This window comes from Prunus mume, linkage group LG4 (assembly GCF_029339155.1).
Source record: "Prunus mume cultivar Tortuosa linkage group LG4, ASM2933915v1, whole genome shotgun sequence".
Lineage (NCBI taxonomy): Eukaryota > Viridiplantae > Streptophyta > Magnoliopsida > Rosales > Rosaceae > Prunus > Prunus mume.
Genome location: NC_142701.1, coordinates 7,055,100 through 7,071,118, shown reverse-complemented (window position 1 = coordinate 7,071,118; position 16,019 = coordinate 7,055,100). Strand labels below are relative to the sequence as shown.

The 16,019-nt window shown below is 37.3% G+C and overlaps 2 protein-coding genes and 1 long non-coding RNA gene across 3 annotated transcripts; 1 reads left to right on the top strand and 2 right to left on the bottom strand.

Annotated features, from left to right (window-relative positions):
- Window positions 1-3,419: 3,419 nt before the first annotated feature.
- On the bottom strand, window positions 3,420-6,273 carry MBF1A (multiprotein bridging factor 1A). The gene is made up of 4 exons (XM_008230704.2): window positions 6,013-6,273; window positions 5,330-5,413; window positions 3,899-3,981; window positions 3,420-3,762 (listed from the first exon to the last, which is right to left on the bottom strand). Exons 1-4 carry the CDS (start codon window positions 6,149-6,151, stop codon window positions 3,643-3,645), a joined length of 426 nt encoding a protein of 141 aa, XP_008228926.1. The 5' UTR covers window positions 6,152-6,273; the 3' UTR covers window positions 3,420-3,642.
- A 3,953-nt stretch (window positions 6,274-10,226) lies between these two features.
- On the top strand, window positions 10,227-11,892 carry LOC148917806 (uncharacterized). Its single transcript, XR_016126195.1, has 3 exons — window positions 10,227-10,384; window positions 10,559-11,509; window positions 11,713-11,892. It is a non-coding gene; the product is annotated as an uncharacterized LOC148917806 (long non-coding RNA).
- A 705-nt stretch (window positions 11,893-12,597) lies between these two features.
- Window positions 12,598-13,674, bottom strand: LOC148917805 (uncharacterized). The gene is made up of 4 exons (XM_089050404.1): window positions 13,524-13,674; window positions 13,247-13,327; window positions 12,975-13,161; window positions 12,598-12,799 (listed from the first exon to the last, which is right to left on the bottom strand). The coding sequence occupies exons 1-4, from the start codon at window positions 13,672-13,674 to the stop codon at window positions 12,598-12,600; spliced, it is 621 nt and encodes a 206-aa protein (XP_088906530.1).
- Window positions 13,675-16,019: the final 2,345 nt, after the last annotated feature.

The window sequence follows — 16,019 nt, the reverse complement described above, 5'->3', positions numbered from 1 at the left end:
CGACGGTTTTCACTTAGACCGTCGTGTTTTTCTGGTCGTCTTTTTCACTTTTTGTAGTAGTGGTAAAAAGGCATTGAGTCATTAATAACCTATTTGTCAGACCTTCTTGCTAATATTATTTCATCCATAAGAGTAAGGAAATTCCTAGTTACTATGATAGCAGTCATATCATTCATCATCACGGAGTCATTAACCGTAAGATGACGATTTTGGGATACAAAGGATGAACACCAAACTTTGGCATCACGAGTTGTTTTGGGAACAACATTTAAATCAAAGCATTTTGGGAGATAAGAAGAGGAAGCCATTTTAAAAGGTTTCGAGGAAAGTTTTAAAAAAGCTAAATTTTCAGAAAATGGAAGGAAGTTGTGTTGAAACACAGTTACTCCAATCAGGCCTTACAAAGGCAATATCTATATTCAGAAATGTGGCAACGGTTCCAGGATCCTAATATATTCTCGGATCCCAATATTTCCCTTTTTCTTTTTTGGATTTCAAAACTTCATGCGGCCTTCATCAATGTCTGTCGGCACTTTATGGGTTTCAAGGACTATTTTTGTCAAAGCGATCTTGCTTTTATGGATTTCACAGAGTCACTTTTTCAAAAGCGTCTCAAGAACCTCACAAATTTCTGTAGTTAATTTGAGATTCATCGGATCAAACTATTCCTCTAATTTGTATAAATACGTTACTAACAAAATTTCTTTGCAAAATACATCCAATTTTCTCCATTTGCAATATCCACTTATTTTTCCTATAAGTGAATGCTCAATGTGCTTGAGAAGCAAGACTATCTCTGATCATCCATTCAGGAAATGAGATTATCCCTAATGATGTTTCGGTGACGTCGGGGAACCAAACAGACAAGAACGACCACATAGCTCTAATCTCCTGAAGTTCTCCTATGCTAAGGAGAATGAGAGTTTGTTGTCTGTTACCTCACTAGTTTCCTTCCCTGATTACTTACCTACCTTGCAATCAATATCACAATTCTTTGTATCTTTTCTTTCTTTTTATAACTCTCTATTCATATGGGATTTTGTTTCTTTTGAACCTTCATCAGAATAACAAATCCATGTTTTGAATCTAACACTACGGGTTATTTTTTGTCAGAGACAAAAGAATTGTGATTTTTGCTCTTACAGGATATAACTAGATCATCAAGCATTTCATTATATTTGCTGAGCCAATACGAGCTTGAATGATATTTGAGCAAAATTTCTCTCACCTAAGGATGTAAGCAATACTTGTGTTATTTCATGGTTGTACTTTTATTTTGATATTTTGTATAACATCTTTAATGGTAACCAGATTTGGAGATAAGGCCATTCCAAAACAGCGCCATGCAAAGGATTATTCCGGAAGAATGACTTGCATTATAGATCGTTCCTGAAGAACGACTTGTAATATGACCATTCCAGAAGAATGGCTTGTATCATTCTGATATGTATTCATGAATTATTAATGCAAATTTCACATATTGCAATTTGGATACATTAATAATACACTGCATAGATTAAAATCTCATAAGAACATAACATGAGTATAGTAGTGTTATAAATAAATGCAGATTTGTGTACATATAAAACGGATTAAATACATCCAATTAAAACAATCACAATTAATAATAAATAGATTAAAGGAGAAAGAAAGTCAGGCTTGTGAACCCAAGAGAGGCACGATGAATGATGTCTACAACTCCAAGATACAACCCAAAAGCCTCACGAGATGTTTGGTCCCTTATGCACGCCAACGACAGACGGGTATGCCAAGTGTTAATCGATTGCCCGGGAAATAGATAGAGAGAATTGTAGGAGATGGAGAATGATGAGTGTGATTCAGATATGGAGTATGAGAGTAACTGAGAATTGTTTGTACTCTGTTATGAATGAGGAGTTATTTTATTTATAAGACTCCACACACCGTTTTATAAAGTCACGTCTATTGGGTCAACAAATATGACTCTTAAAATAAATAATCATTACTATTAAATATAAAACAACAATAATAAATTTTGAATTTTAGTAAAATAAAATAAAATAATAAATAACTAACAAGTAGTGATCAATATGATGCACTCATGTTGTGTAGCAAATGATATGGATTGAAGTCCCGAAGGGACAATCCATTAACATGTCAATATTAATACGGTGCATGCTTAATGCGTAGCAAATTATATAGTTTAAAGTCCCAAAAGGACAATTCATTGACAAGTGAGTATTAATATGTGGCATGCATGTAACATGACAGATATATGAGTTCTAAATATTCCAACTCCTTGAATGGAGATTATCCACGCCCTACTGTAAAATAACGCTCCATTAGAGGTTATGATCCACATTCTCACATAATTCATCTTTCAAGAGATGTCTATCTGGAAAGAGACAATAAAAACCCCTGAAGTGGCTTGGGTACCCAAAAGCAAATAAATGCTTATAATTGATGCATGCACATACACATGAGAATGGTGGGATCACGAATTGATGAATGAAATTTTTTGGTTTTGGAGTAGCTACTTAAGTCATCAATGGGCTGTGGTGATTGGAACCATGTTCTATTATTAAATTTCGACAATATCATTGGCCAAAAATGGAATGAGGCAATTCCATTACAGATGAGAATGAACGTGAAAGAACAACCCCATAGTACGAACCACAAAAGGATGTTAACCCTGAAGGTATTCATGGGTGTTCGGAATAAAGAGGAATATACTCACTTTATATGACACAATGTTTCTGGTAGAAACAAGGAATGTTGAGGTTCTCCATGTTCACAGATGCAATTGTGCCTTCTTATTGCACATTTACGGAGAGCAACATGTTATCTTTAAGGTTTATTAAATGCACAGAGCATATCGTCAGAAACGATTCCCTAAAGATGTATAAATAGCTAGGTTAAAGCTGTATAATGTGTCATATAGTGTAATCCCTTAAATAAAATTCTTGAATGATTGAAATTGCATGAAGCAAGTCTCTGAAGCACAAAATCTATACTCAATACTAATATGTATAAATTGCTATTGCGAATCAATTTTGTGTTGGATGCTCCCTTTTTAAATCACAATTTCTTTTTAAACTGAGAAATTAAAGGGGGCATCATTGAGCTGGCATTGAAATTTGTATCCCAGTGACTGACTTTAGGTTACAACTCTAGTTTCTTTTGAACCCAATTTGATTTGGGTTCTGTCCCTATTTTCATTTAAACCGGCCTTTCAATTAGTCAATTTTCATGTGACCAACAACATATGCAATATTTTCTTTTCGTTTGTCTTTTTTCTTCTTGGCCCAAGAGAAATAGCCCATAAAGTGGCATACCACAAGGGAGCTCGAGAAATCACAAGGCTGGTGTTTCTTTTTCCCATGAAGAATTGAAAATGCATACGAAGGAAAGCATCACCCATGATATGAACATGTAGATACTTATTTTTTTAGTTGAAATTGTTTGCGAACTCGTCATTTGATGAAATATTCTTAGAAAACACAAGTACTTACTGCACCAAACACACGACCTTTGGAAGATAACTACAGAATGAGGTGCAGCATATTAGTTCAAACTTTAGCTACAGATTTAAGTGCAAATACATCAGAGTTCAAACTTAAAATCATAAATCCCAGCTGAGATTCATTTTCCGTCCTGGATTACTTATTTCTTTCCACGCAGTTTCGCTCCAAGAGCTCTCTCCAACTTGGTAATTACCTGCTGATTTGGAATAGCCTTCCCAGATTCATACTCTTGGATCACTTGAGGCTTCTCATTGATAATCTGCAAATAACTCCAGATCATCACTAACTATACACAGATGGGCGCGCACGCGCAAGCGTGTATGTATGTGTGTGTGTGTGTGTGTGTGTGTGTGTGTGAGAGAGAGAGAGAGAGAGAGAGAGAGAGAGAGAATTACTTGAGCAAGCTGAGACTGGGTAAGCTTCTTATCCATTCGAGCTTGCATAATAGCTTTCTTCAGCTCACTTGGCACACGTTCATCTACAAGTCCAAATCAGATGGCATTTAAGCACAAAGCCACATAGTAGAAAAGAGCAAAAAATCCAAGCAAACAACAAACAAATAGCTTTGCAGAATTGGTACAATATATTTCAGCTAAATAAAACACTGAAACAATGGTTCAAAGGAGAAATATTAAACCAGAGAGAGGAGCATAAGTCTGGGCAGGACTATAGGGGGAAAAGTACATAAGGCCAAATGCACACAAACTCACAACATGCACAAAAATACAATACAATTAAAATAGAGAAATGTAAAAGATCAACACTGTAGGCTTCACGTATGGTACGCATGGCCAAGAATGCCTAGAGTAGGGAGCATATTAAAGATACAAGTACCCAAGCTCATCCTTCTTTCAGCATTCTCTCTTACAATGGCACAAGAAAGTAAAGAATTCTATTTCCATCATAACAACTCATAGCATGTCTAAAGCACACTTGTTAAGGTATGATTGCAAGAGTAAGAAAAAATTTAAAGCAAGCAAACAAGGCAATGAAGAGAATCATGGAATACCGTAATGCATATGCATGATACAAAAACAAATACAACACATGAACTCAATGATGACTACCTGAGCAGACAACCAATGCTGAAAATTCTCATAGAATAACACGACAAGTGAAGGATCTGCTAAGTCAAGCACTATATCACTTTTAGCCTTTTTGTTTTTTTATTGCCCATTCCCTCCAATGCACCTCTGAAAAGCATCTTGGCATCATTACATGTTATGACTACTTCCCTCACATCCCCTTTCATCAATGCAATTCTCATGTTAGAAAAATACTTTGAAGAACAACACACAAATGGTCAAAAAAGACTCCTGCAAGGACAAAATTTTCAGGCAAGATGGTGTTCAGGGGCCGGGGGGACGGGCTTTCAGCTGAAAAAGTTGTATGTCACATTAACTGAAGGCTCAATGCATAAACATTATATTTATAACAGAAATGAACCATGCAACCAACTTGGCAAAAGAAACAACAGGCCAATTGGGGCGACGCAGGGCGCCTGCCATTGCAAGGTCTTGGGAGGACCTATATACACAGCCTCAACCCCACTTGTAGAGTGGCTATTTCCCATCAAACATTTGTAATGGAACCAAACTTATGACCGTGCCAAGGTTCACCCTCTTTGAAGGAAACAATTGAGCAAGATGTAAACAGATCTATCTGCTTCCATAAGCCAAACCAAACATTTCTAGCAAACTAAGAAAGCACGTTACAATCAACAAGATCTCAGGAAGATTATTTTTCTCATCCAACAAACAAATATAAATTCTCATATGAACGACATGATTTTCTTAACACACAGTACAATGTAAAAACAAACTCACGAGCAAGGTTCTCTGTTTCCTCATCGAGCTTCCTTGTGTTCAAGGTAGTGCTGCTGGAGGCAGCTTTATTGGTCCCAGCAGTAGCTGCAAAGGATAATAAAATAACTATTAGAACTGTAAGTTCTAAAATTATCATATGCAGTGCGCAACCTAAAAGATAAGTAACTTTTATACTTAATCCTAAGTCACCTCAAATGGGAAAAGAAAATTACAACTATAAACATCTGGAAGAGCCATCAAATATATAATAAAAACACACACACACACACACAAATCCAGAAAACCTTTCGATTTTTAATGTACGGCTTAGTTAATTTGAACACCGTTTGATTCATAAAAAAATAGGTGCAAGGTAATAAAAATCAAAGAAGAAGCCGGAACAATGATTCAAGCAACAACCCAAAGGGAACAAAACGAGCAAGCTACATATAATGGATAAGATCCATCTAAAACAACATGATTACAACTTTATCAAGTGCAGATATCCAACCCAAAAACCAAGGATAACTTATTCTAATTCCAAAAACATAAATAATTGTCTAAACCCACTATCAGATTTTGAAATTATTTTCAGGGTTTTATCCTATCGTTTGCTTCACGAATCACAAAAACAAAAAATCAAGACCAAAGAACAAGGGGAGTGAGGAAGAAGAAAGGCCGACACAAATGCAACAAGAAAAAACCTTTCTTTAGGGTTTCGATCTCAGCGCCAGAGCGGCGAGCAGCGTTGACAGCTTTCTCATCCTTCTTGGCGGCGGCGGTGGGTGCCTTCTTCCTGATAACCACGGGCTCCCAGTCCTGTGTGATGGGTCCTCCTGACATGGCGATTGGAGATTGGCGATTGGCGATCCGCTGAGGGGTTTGTGGTGTTGTTGTGGTTGGGTTTTCTGGGTTTCTAGGGATTTTGTTTCGGTTGCTATTAAATGTCTAATGGCTTAGACTGCACGCCTGTCTTGTTTTTATAGCTCTGGCCTTTCTGGCCCTCCGGGATTTTTTGTGTTAATCGTTTTGGTCAAAATTGTCAATGTCGGTTTTTTGACATTTTGTAATCATTTTTCTTTGCGGGCAAGAATAATAACATACCTGTTGTCTATCTATATATACTACATAATAAAGGGAAATTCGCGACTTTATCCTTGACTCACCTAATTTAATCATTAATATCCTTATTTTGAAACTCCATCACAAATGCCCTTTATAAAAACTCTTTATTGATAGCCTATTGCCCATTCTTCACTTAGTTTTTTTTTTCTCAGTTTTTGTTCTTCCTCTTCCTCTTATTCCTTCTGCCAAACCTCATAAAATCCATCCCAACCATAGAATCTCCCTAACTCTATCTCCTCTTAGTTATGTCTTCCAACTAGGAGTTGATTTCAACCTTAAGGTTGAATCCCAAATTTGGAACCGGACCCTAACCAAGGCACGACTAGCCACGTCCGTTGTCGGCCTCCACAATGAAGCCATAGTCTTGACTTGCCACCTCCGTTGTCGACTTCCACCACAAAGCCACGGCACCTTCATCGTCGATCTTCACTGTGGTGGGTTTTGATATTGTGTTTGTTTTTGTTTTTTTGTTTTGGGTTTCTTTGATTGATTGATTGAAATTATTGGGTGATTGCTTTCACTGTTTTGAATGAGATATTAATGGGTTTTTGCTGTGGTTTGCTGTTTCTATGATTGAATGAAATTTACCAACTATTTCATGTGGTTGTTAAGCTCTTGGACTTGCATATATTGTTTTGTGCTTATAATTTGTCTTTGAAATGATGTATACACTATTTTGTGATTGAGATTGGGACTTGCAGATCTCCTTGAAAGTAATGTATTCACTCTTTTGCGTGGTATGATATTCGATATGAAACAATCTTGAACAGTCAAGGTTTGGCAGTTTGCAAGTAGTTAGTTAGTGATAGGATGCCCTAGGTTAATGGCTTTGGGTTGGATTTAACTTTAAAAGTTCTTAATACATGTCTTCCTTGTTGAAGCTTGAAACACAACTATGCTAGCTAAACCGTTTCACTTTGCATAATACTGATGTTTTAAAATTGTTAGTTATTGATGTTTAATTGATGTTTTATCTATATGGTTTATCCACTACTTGATAGGTTTTTTATTGGTAGCTTAACATGTGTTAACAAAAGGAAATTTTATGATGGTCAGAAATGGACACAATTGCAATTTTTGCTACAATGAAAAATGGGTAACCTCAAAGAAGATGTGCACATATGAAGGGGGTGACCCAAAAGGCATAATAGTTTCGCGAAACATCACGTTTGGTGAGCTTTTGGAACGGGTGCATAGGATTGTTAATACAGACAACATATCAAGAAATCATCAATAGTGCATTTGGCATTGTTCAAACAGTTAAATAAGCACAGTCTTAGAGAAGAACAACAACAAAACAATGGAACTAGATAAATGCAAGAGCTGTCAACAAACCTTCAAGTTTTTCAAGAACCCTTTTTAAGGCACCAACACAACCTTGGCATGATACCAACCTTGAGGATTGTGGACCGCACCAAAAACAGATCCAGGATTGAATTACGAAAAAAATAGAGAAAACAAAGATCCAACACATGCCAACTTTACACTATCAAACGTATGTTAAAATATTGGTATTCTCATAAAACTCACGAACTCTCCAATCACTTTCAAAAGAAGTAAATGATGAGAATCTTGCAATTGTTGGTGGTGTTAAATAACCCGCCTTCTAGATCTTGTTCTTTGATGTAACCAACGGCAATAGACTAAATTAGCAAATATTAAAACACTTAGAAACACACAATAATTATACTGTTCGGCAGAACTTTGCCTACATCCAGTTGTGATTTCTCAGGTAGAGAAATCACCGCTCCTTTGATTAATAATAGAGATTACAACTTTTGCAACCCTAGAACTAATCTCAAAACTCTTGGTTGTCTCTGGCTGTTTTTCCTCTCTTTAAAATAAGTCTTGCCACACCCTATTTATAGATATAGAGTTGGCTTACATGTCCCAAGGCTGATTGGATTCCTATTCCTAAGTGGATTAGGAAATTACACTTATCCAAATCCTAATAGACTTCTAGAAATCCAAACCTGAATTGAATAAGGAAAACTGAAATTCTTTCCTAATCCCTCTAGGACAAGAATTGGTATACCTCTAATTTTCCTAAAACAATCCTAAACCAACTAGGACATATTTGATGAGCCAAAATCCTAACAATCTCCACCTTGGTGAGTCAAACCAAGTCTTGATCGTTGCACCCCAAAGTATCTTTGAACCTCCTTGAAGCAGCTCTGGAAATCTTCAAGAGTCTTCACCTTGGCAATCTTCTTCTTGCCTCATTGCACCTCAAGTGAGGAGGTGCTCCACTTTAATCAATCAACGAGATTGATCAAGTTCAACAATGCTTGAACTTCTTGGCCGGCACTATCTTTGTAAGGAAATCTGCAGCATTGTCATCACAATGAATCTTTTCAATCCAAATCTCCTTAGACTCCACCCAATTTCGATTCTGTGATATCTTGCTTCAATGTGCTTTGATCTTCCGAAAAACTTGATTCTTTGCCAAATGAATGACACTTTGACTATCACACTTCAGCTTCACACAATCTTGGGTGATTCCCATTTGACTTACCAAGCCATTAAGCCAAATTGCTTCCTTTCCAGCTTCGCCAATGCAATATATTCGCCTCTATGGTCGATAAAGTGTAATTGCTTGCAGTAGTGCTCTCAACGATCGGTCCTCCTGCGCATGTAAACACATAACCAGAAGTTGACCTTCTCTTGTCCAAGTCCCCTGCATAATCAGCATCCACATATCCCAACACCCTTGCATTTTCTTTTGCTTCTCAAACATAACTTTGTCGCCAAAACCCTTCAAATAACGCAAAATCCATTGACTGCATCCCAATGTTGCTTTCTGGATTTCCCATCTATCCGAAACGACACTGATTTCTTGAGCTATGTCCTGGACGTGTGCATACCATTGCATACATAAGGCAGCCCACGACATTAGCATAAGGAACCTTCTCCATTACTTGCTGCTCTTCCTGACTTAGGACACTGTTGCCCACTTAACTTAAAGTGAGCTGCCAAAGGAGTCGAAACTACCTTTGCTTCTTGCATGTTGAACTTCTCAAGAACCTTCTGAATATACTTGGCTTGTGATATCCAAATCCTTCCAGCGGTCCTATCTCTCTGAATTTCCATGCCAAGGATCTTCTGTGCTGCACCTAGATCCTTCATGTCAAACTCCTTGCTCAACATCTTTTCAAGTCTTGAATTCTAGACTTGTCTTGACAAGCGATTAGCATGTCATCCACATATAGCAATAGCAATATGATCATCCCATCTTGGAACACATGATAGTACACACAACAAATATATAAACATCTTCTAAAATTGATTTTCAGATGAAGTAGGGGTGGGCATATTAACCAAAAACCGGAAAACCGAACCGCACTTAAGAAAAAACCGAAACCGAGTTGACTAAAAAGTCAACAAAATTGGACCGAACCGATCGGACGGTTTAAACTGCCCACTTCGCTTTACATATGACGTAATCGATCGGATCGGACCGGACCGTCCAAGATATTTAATATATAATATAAAATATAAAAATATTATTTTATTAGATCAGTTCTATTTTGTTATAATAGAATCTGCCATATCTGATAAAACCAAACCTCTTAGTTTACGCGATTAGGTTTTCCTCAGTCCCTCTCTTCTCTCTCACTCTCCTTCTATTCTCTCAGATGCAGATCTCGCCGCCATCGCACAACTCAAGTGACTCCCCAAGATCTCGCCCAAGTCTCTCTCTGTATATTTGTATTTATATCGCCCAAGAGCTCAAGAGCCTCAAATTTCAGCTCAGAGCGTAAGCAGTCTCTCTCTCTCTCTCTCTCTCAAGATATGATCATGAATGAATATGTATATGCTTAGTTTAACTGTAAATGTTGTTGAAAAGATGAAGTTTTGAACTTGAGGTGGTTGATTAAAAATCAAGAGTCTGTTGCACATGGATCACCCCTTTTCGGCTTCTTTTTTTCTCCCTATCGGATCTTTGATCAGGTAAACGATCCACACCTTCACTTTCAGTTCTATTAGTCTTGCCTACTTGAACAATCTTGATAGATATTCATTGATCAAAGCTATTAAATTTGTGTTGTAATTTGTAAATCAAAGAACTCAGCTGCCTAGTTACAAGTCACTGGTATTTCTCATCTGGATCATGCTTGTTTCTAGGTTCTTCTAAAGGTTTTTTATCCAACTTGTCATCAGCCTACACCACAACAGCAAGCGATAGGTACTCTTTTCCTCTAGGGCTTCTTGGTTATTAATCTTTTATTCAACTAAACAAGTTTAGGGATGGCTGTGATGAAATATTAGGGCTGTTTATTTTGGGGATTCGTTGACATTGGGTATGAGTTGTGGTTGTTGTGATTATGTATATGCTAATGTCTTTACATTAGTCCTTTTTATTCGAGGGGCTGCTGTAAATTTTCAATCTTCATCTTTATTTGGTGCCCAATGGACATGTGAGTTGTGAACATGATGATCTGCTTCTCTTTTTTATTTCTTATAATTGATTCATAAAGATTATTACGTGTGAAGCTTTGTTTTCCTGATAAATTAATTTTTTTATGGAGGTAATATACTTCAAATTTGACTGTGAATCTGTGAATATAACTCCTGGTATCTCGATGTGTATTGTTTACTATATATGTTTTGATAATTATCTATTATGTACTATTTTTTGTCCCTTTTTAGATGAGTTAATGTTTTTCATTTATGCCAAAATACCTTTAAAAGTTCTTAGTCTGTCGTGTTATTTTGAAGGAATATAATATACTTGATATCTTGTTTACTTTTTTAAATTACTGACTCTCCCTCTTTAATTTCCTGTCATATGTTTGTTATTACTCTGGAGTCTAATATGTCTTCATCTTTTTTGTTGCTTGTCTTTGACAGAGCATTTTTCTATAGTTTCATTGGATACGTGTTTATCTACGAAATTTGTGCTTACTACTTGTTTTTTAACTTTAAAAAATTCTCATGTTTCTATGGGACTGGTGGGTTGTTTAGTTTTTAAAAGATCTGGTACTTGGCTTTAGCTTGTTCTAATGGTGGATGGTGTTTTATGCAAATCTTTTGAGGAGAAGAAGCAGTAGCAGTTCACCTCCTCATAAGCCATAGGTAAGCAGTTTAATAGTAGTTTTGATAAATAATTAATTGCATTAATTGGATGGGTTTATCAGTTTATTAGTGCTGCTATGTTGAATCCATTGAGTTAGGTATTTGTTCTTAGTTTGATGTGATTTAATGATGTATACTATTAATATATGTATATATATAGTTGCATTTTTGCCTAATGTTTTAATGTGTGTTTTTATTTGTAGATCGTGCAATTTTACCGGCACCTACCAACTCAAGTCCTTCGTTTCAGTGATAATTTAATATGTGAAGCCTTTGTTAGTGTTATATGTTAATTTTTGGCTTATATTTCAAATTTGGTTTGTAATTTAATTATTAATTTTTACATTGAGATATAATTCTTAAGATTATATGTTTGGTTTGGATGACCATGTTTTGTATTTGGAAGTTAGGATGGCATGTAGAAATTATTTTAGGCCAACTTTTTATACGAATGTGAATAGGGTCTTATATGCTACTAAAGCCCACGAAGAAACGAATTTTTTTATTTTTTATTTAAAAAAAGCAAACCGCCCAAACCTGGCTCAAATCGAAAACGGACCGAATCAGACGATTGCGTCTTGATCCGTTTTTTCTTTATTTTTTAAAACCAGAACCGACCGGACCGATGAACAGATTTTGGTTTGGTTAAGCTCAACTGGCCAACCGACCGCGCCAGCGCTAGCATGAAGTAATCGAACCTTTTGTACCACTGCCTTGGAGACTATTTCAGTGCCATACAGGGACTTCTTTAGCTGACATACTAGGTTTTCTTTCCCATATTCAACAAACCCTTCGTTGAGCCATGAAAATTGTCTCCTCTAGATCCCCATGAAGAAACGCTGTCTTCACATCCATCTGCTCAATCTCCATGTCATGTTGAGTTGTCATTGCTAAAAGCAATCTGATAGAAGTATGCTTAACTACGGGTGAAAAGATCTCATCATAATCCACCCCTTCCTTTTGTGAGTACCCTTTAGCCACGAGCCTTGCTTTGAATCTCACGGCATCTTGTTCATGTAGTCCTTCCTTTTTCCTAAATACCCACTTGCATCCAACTAGCTTTCTGTCTTTGGGCTTAGGAACCAATCTCAAACAGAGTTCTTGTAAAGAGACTCCATTTCTTCTGTCATAGCACTTATCCAACTATCTCGCTCATCACTTGCTATAGCTTCTCGATAAGTAGTTGGATCTCCTTGACTAATGTTGAGAGCATAATTAACTTCGTCTTGGTCAAACCCAAACCTGTCAGGTTTCTTCTTGTTATGATTAGGTTTGTCAAAGGCTATGCATCTATGGAATGCAGGTGGATTGTTAGTTGGAGTTCTAACCCTTTGGGATGTCCGCGATTAGAGTGCCTTCAATCTGCCCTATTTCTTGCTCCACCTGATTCCTAACGGTGAACGATGTTGATGCTCATCTTCTTCCTCAAAACCATCAGTTCGGCATCTTGCTCAATTTGCTCCACCTGAGCTTCTTCGTCTGAACGATTAACGGAATCTTTGTTGCTTCAATTTCAACATCGTCTTTCTTCTCCGTACTGCTCTCGACTTTATTCAGAGGCATGGTTGTCTCATCAAAGACAACATCTCGGCGACAACCTTTTTCCTGTTGTTGATATCCCAAAGCTTGACCCTTCACTCCTTTCTCAAAACCTAAAAATATGCAATGTATAGACTTTGGTTTGAGCTTGGACTTTTCATCGCTTGGAATATGTGCATAAGCACTACAGCCGAATACCCTGTGAGCTTGGAATAGTCCACCGACTTCTCAGACCATACCTCTTCTGCACTCTTAAAACCAAGAACTGTAGATGGTGATCTGTTAATCAAATAACTTGCATGATTAACATCTTACCCAAAAACTATCAGCAATCCTGCATGAAATCGCATGCTCCTCTCTTTCTCCACGAGAGTTCGGTTCATCCTCTCAGCAGCTCCATTTTGTTGGGGATTCTTCTTTACTATGAAGTGCCTTGTGATGCCTTCTTGCTTGCAGTAATCGGTAAACTCATTACTTGTATATTCACCTCCATTGTCACTTCTCAGGTACTTGATCTTTCTTCCAGTTTGATTCTCGATTTCTGTTTTCCATTCCTTGAACTTTGCAAAAACCTCGGATTTCTGCTTCATGAAATAAACCCAAACCTTCCTAGAAAAATCATCCATGAAAGTAACAAAATACCTGGCTCCACCATTTGATTTGGTTGGTGCAGGGCCTCAAACATCTGAGTGAATGTAGCTGAGTTGCTCCTTGCTTCGGTTATCTACTGCTACTCGTGAATGATACATTCCTTTGCTTTCCAAGAACACAATATTCACAAAAGTCCAGTTTGCAAGATGACACGCCTTCCAACAGGCCTTGCTTATGTAATTCTTGCAACCCTTTCTGATTTATGTGCGAGCCTATGATGCGAGTTCAGTCTTGTCTTATATACCTTGATTTACGAGAAATAGCATTTGCTCCCAGACTATAGTGGTCCCAATTAACTTATACAGCTTATTGGGTTGTAGGTCACCCCGCATTACCACAGTGATCATTTGGCTACCCTGAGTCTTCCATTTTTAGACTCGTACCCATAGCCGGCCTCATCTAAAGTACCCAAGGAAATCAAATTCTTTCTTAGTCTAGGGACATATCTAACATTCCCCAAAACTCGTATCATTTCATCAAACATTCTGATTCGAACAGTGCCGATTCCTTTTATAGGACATGAAGAATCGTCCCCATTAAAACTTCCCACTGCTGACTTCTTTGTAAGTATCAGACCATTCTCTTCTGCACACATATGAAAAGTGCATCCGGTATCCAAAATCAATTTGTGAAAGCCTTGGAGCTGATGTTCTTGAAAGAAGCCCCTCACTCTCATGCTCGGTGATTGCACTAGTGAACTCAGCTTCCTTCCTTCTTGGCTTTCTTCTCTTCCAAATCTTGCAGTTCCTCTTCCAATGATCGGCTGAACCACATTCAAGCAACCTTCCTTCTTTTCCTTTTCTTCTTGGATTTTGACCTACCTCTGTTGCCTGTTTTCTCTTCCTTTGTCTTTTCCCGCCCCTTTCCTTGCCTTTAGCATAAAGGCCTTGAGAGCTTTCAGTTATATCATCTAGTTTAGCATATGACTGAAGAGCTTGAATCACGTCTTCAAGCTTCAGGGACTCTTTTCCAAACATTAGAGTTGTTCGAAAGTGCTTGAAAGACGAAGGTAGAGACCTCGGCAAGATGATAGCCATATCATCATCTTTGTAAGTTTCTTCGACCTTCTGAAGATTAGTTATGCAATTTTGAAACCTGCATACGTGATCTTCAATATCACCTCCTTCTTCCAGTCGAAGTCCGAATAGTTCATCCTTTAGAAAAAGTTTATTGGACACGGTTTTGCCCATATAAACATTCTCCAACTTTTCCCATGCTTCTTGGGCAATCATCTTTTCTGTGATGTGTGACCGAACTGATCTTGTGAGATGGATCTCGATGGAACTCTTGGCTTTCTTGAGAACCTTAGTCCATGTTGTGTCTGTCATGCCTGTTGGCTTCTCACCGCTGAGTGCATCATCTAAATCTTCAGTACAGACGTTCTTCATCATCTTTTGCCAATCCGTGAAGTCATCCTTGCCGTCAAAGGGCTTTAACTTGCAGTCCTAGATCCGCATTCATCTTCCCTTTAGACATCGTAGAACCCCTTAACCTAGGCTCCTAATACCACTTGTTAAATAACCGCCTTCTAGATCTTGTTCTTTGATGTAACCAACGGCAATAGACTAAACTAGCAAATATTAAAACACTTAGAAACACACAATAATTATACTGGTTTGGCAGAACTTTTGCCTACGTCCAGTTGTGATTTCTCTAGGTAGAGAAATCACCGCTCCTTTGATTAATAATAGAGATTACAGAACTTTTGCAACCCTAGAACTAATCTTAAAACTCTTGGCTGTCTCTGGCTGTTTTTCCTCTCTTTAAAATAAGCCTTGTCACACCCTATTTATAGATATAGAGTTGGCTTACATGTCCCAAGGCTGATTGGATTCCTATTCCTAAGTGGATTAGGAAATTACACTTATCCAAATCCTAATAGACTTCTAGAAATCCAAACCTGAATTGAATAAGGAAAACTGAAATTCTTTCCTAATCCCTCTAGGACAAGAATTGGTATACCTCTAATTTTCCTAAAACAATCCTAAACCAACTAGGACATATTTGATGAGCCAAAATCCTAACAGGTGGTGCTACTGGTTTCAAATTATGATGTTGGTTTCTTACAATTAAAACCCATAATACTGTTATTTCAGAGAGCATCTATGAGTTTTATATGTATTCTTACAGGTTAATTAGAAAAGTCAGAATTCATAATTTGATATATCACCTAAGTGCTTTCACAGACAAATCACAATCACAAACACAAAAGAGTGAATATACCACTTTCAAGGAGGTCTGCAAGTCCAAGTCTCAATCACAAACCAGTATATGCATGATTTTAGAGACAAATCATAAGTACAAACAATGTATCCAAGTC

Excerpts from the sequence above, each read along its gene's own strand:
- MBF1A (XM_008230704.2), bottom strand. The coding sequence starts at position 6,151 with ATGTCAGGAGGACCCATCACACAGGACTGGGAGCCCGTGGTTATCAGG. Across the intron at positions 3,982-5,329 it reads GGAAACAGAGAACCTTGCTC|ATGAACGTGTGCCAAGTGAG; the intron begins GTGAGTTTGTTT and ends TTGGACTTGTAG. Across the intron at positions 3,763-3,898 it reads CCCAGTCTCAGCTTGCTCAA|ATTATCAATGAGAAGCCTCA; the intron begins GTAATTCTCTCT and ends AGTTATTTGCAG.
- LOC148917805 (XM_089050404.1), bottom strand. The coding sequence starts at position 13,674 with ATGGATGATTTTTCTAGGAAGGTTTGGGTTTATTTCATGAAGCAGAAA. Across the intron at positions 13,328-13,523 it reads CAATGGAGGTGAATATACAA|ATCACCATCTACAGTTCTTG; the intron begins GTAATGAGTTTA and ends TTTGATTAACAG. Across the intron at positions 12,800-12,974 it reads GTTCAGACGAAGAAGCTCAG|ATGCATAGCCTTTGACAAAC; the intron begins GTGGAGCAAATT and ends TGCATTCCATAG.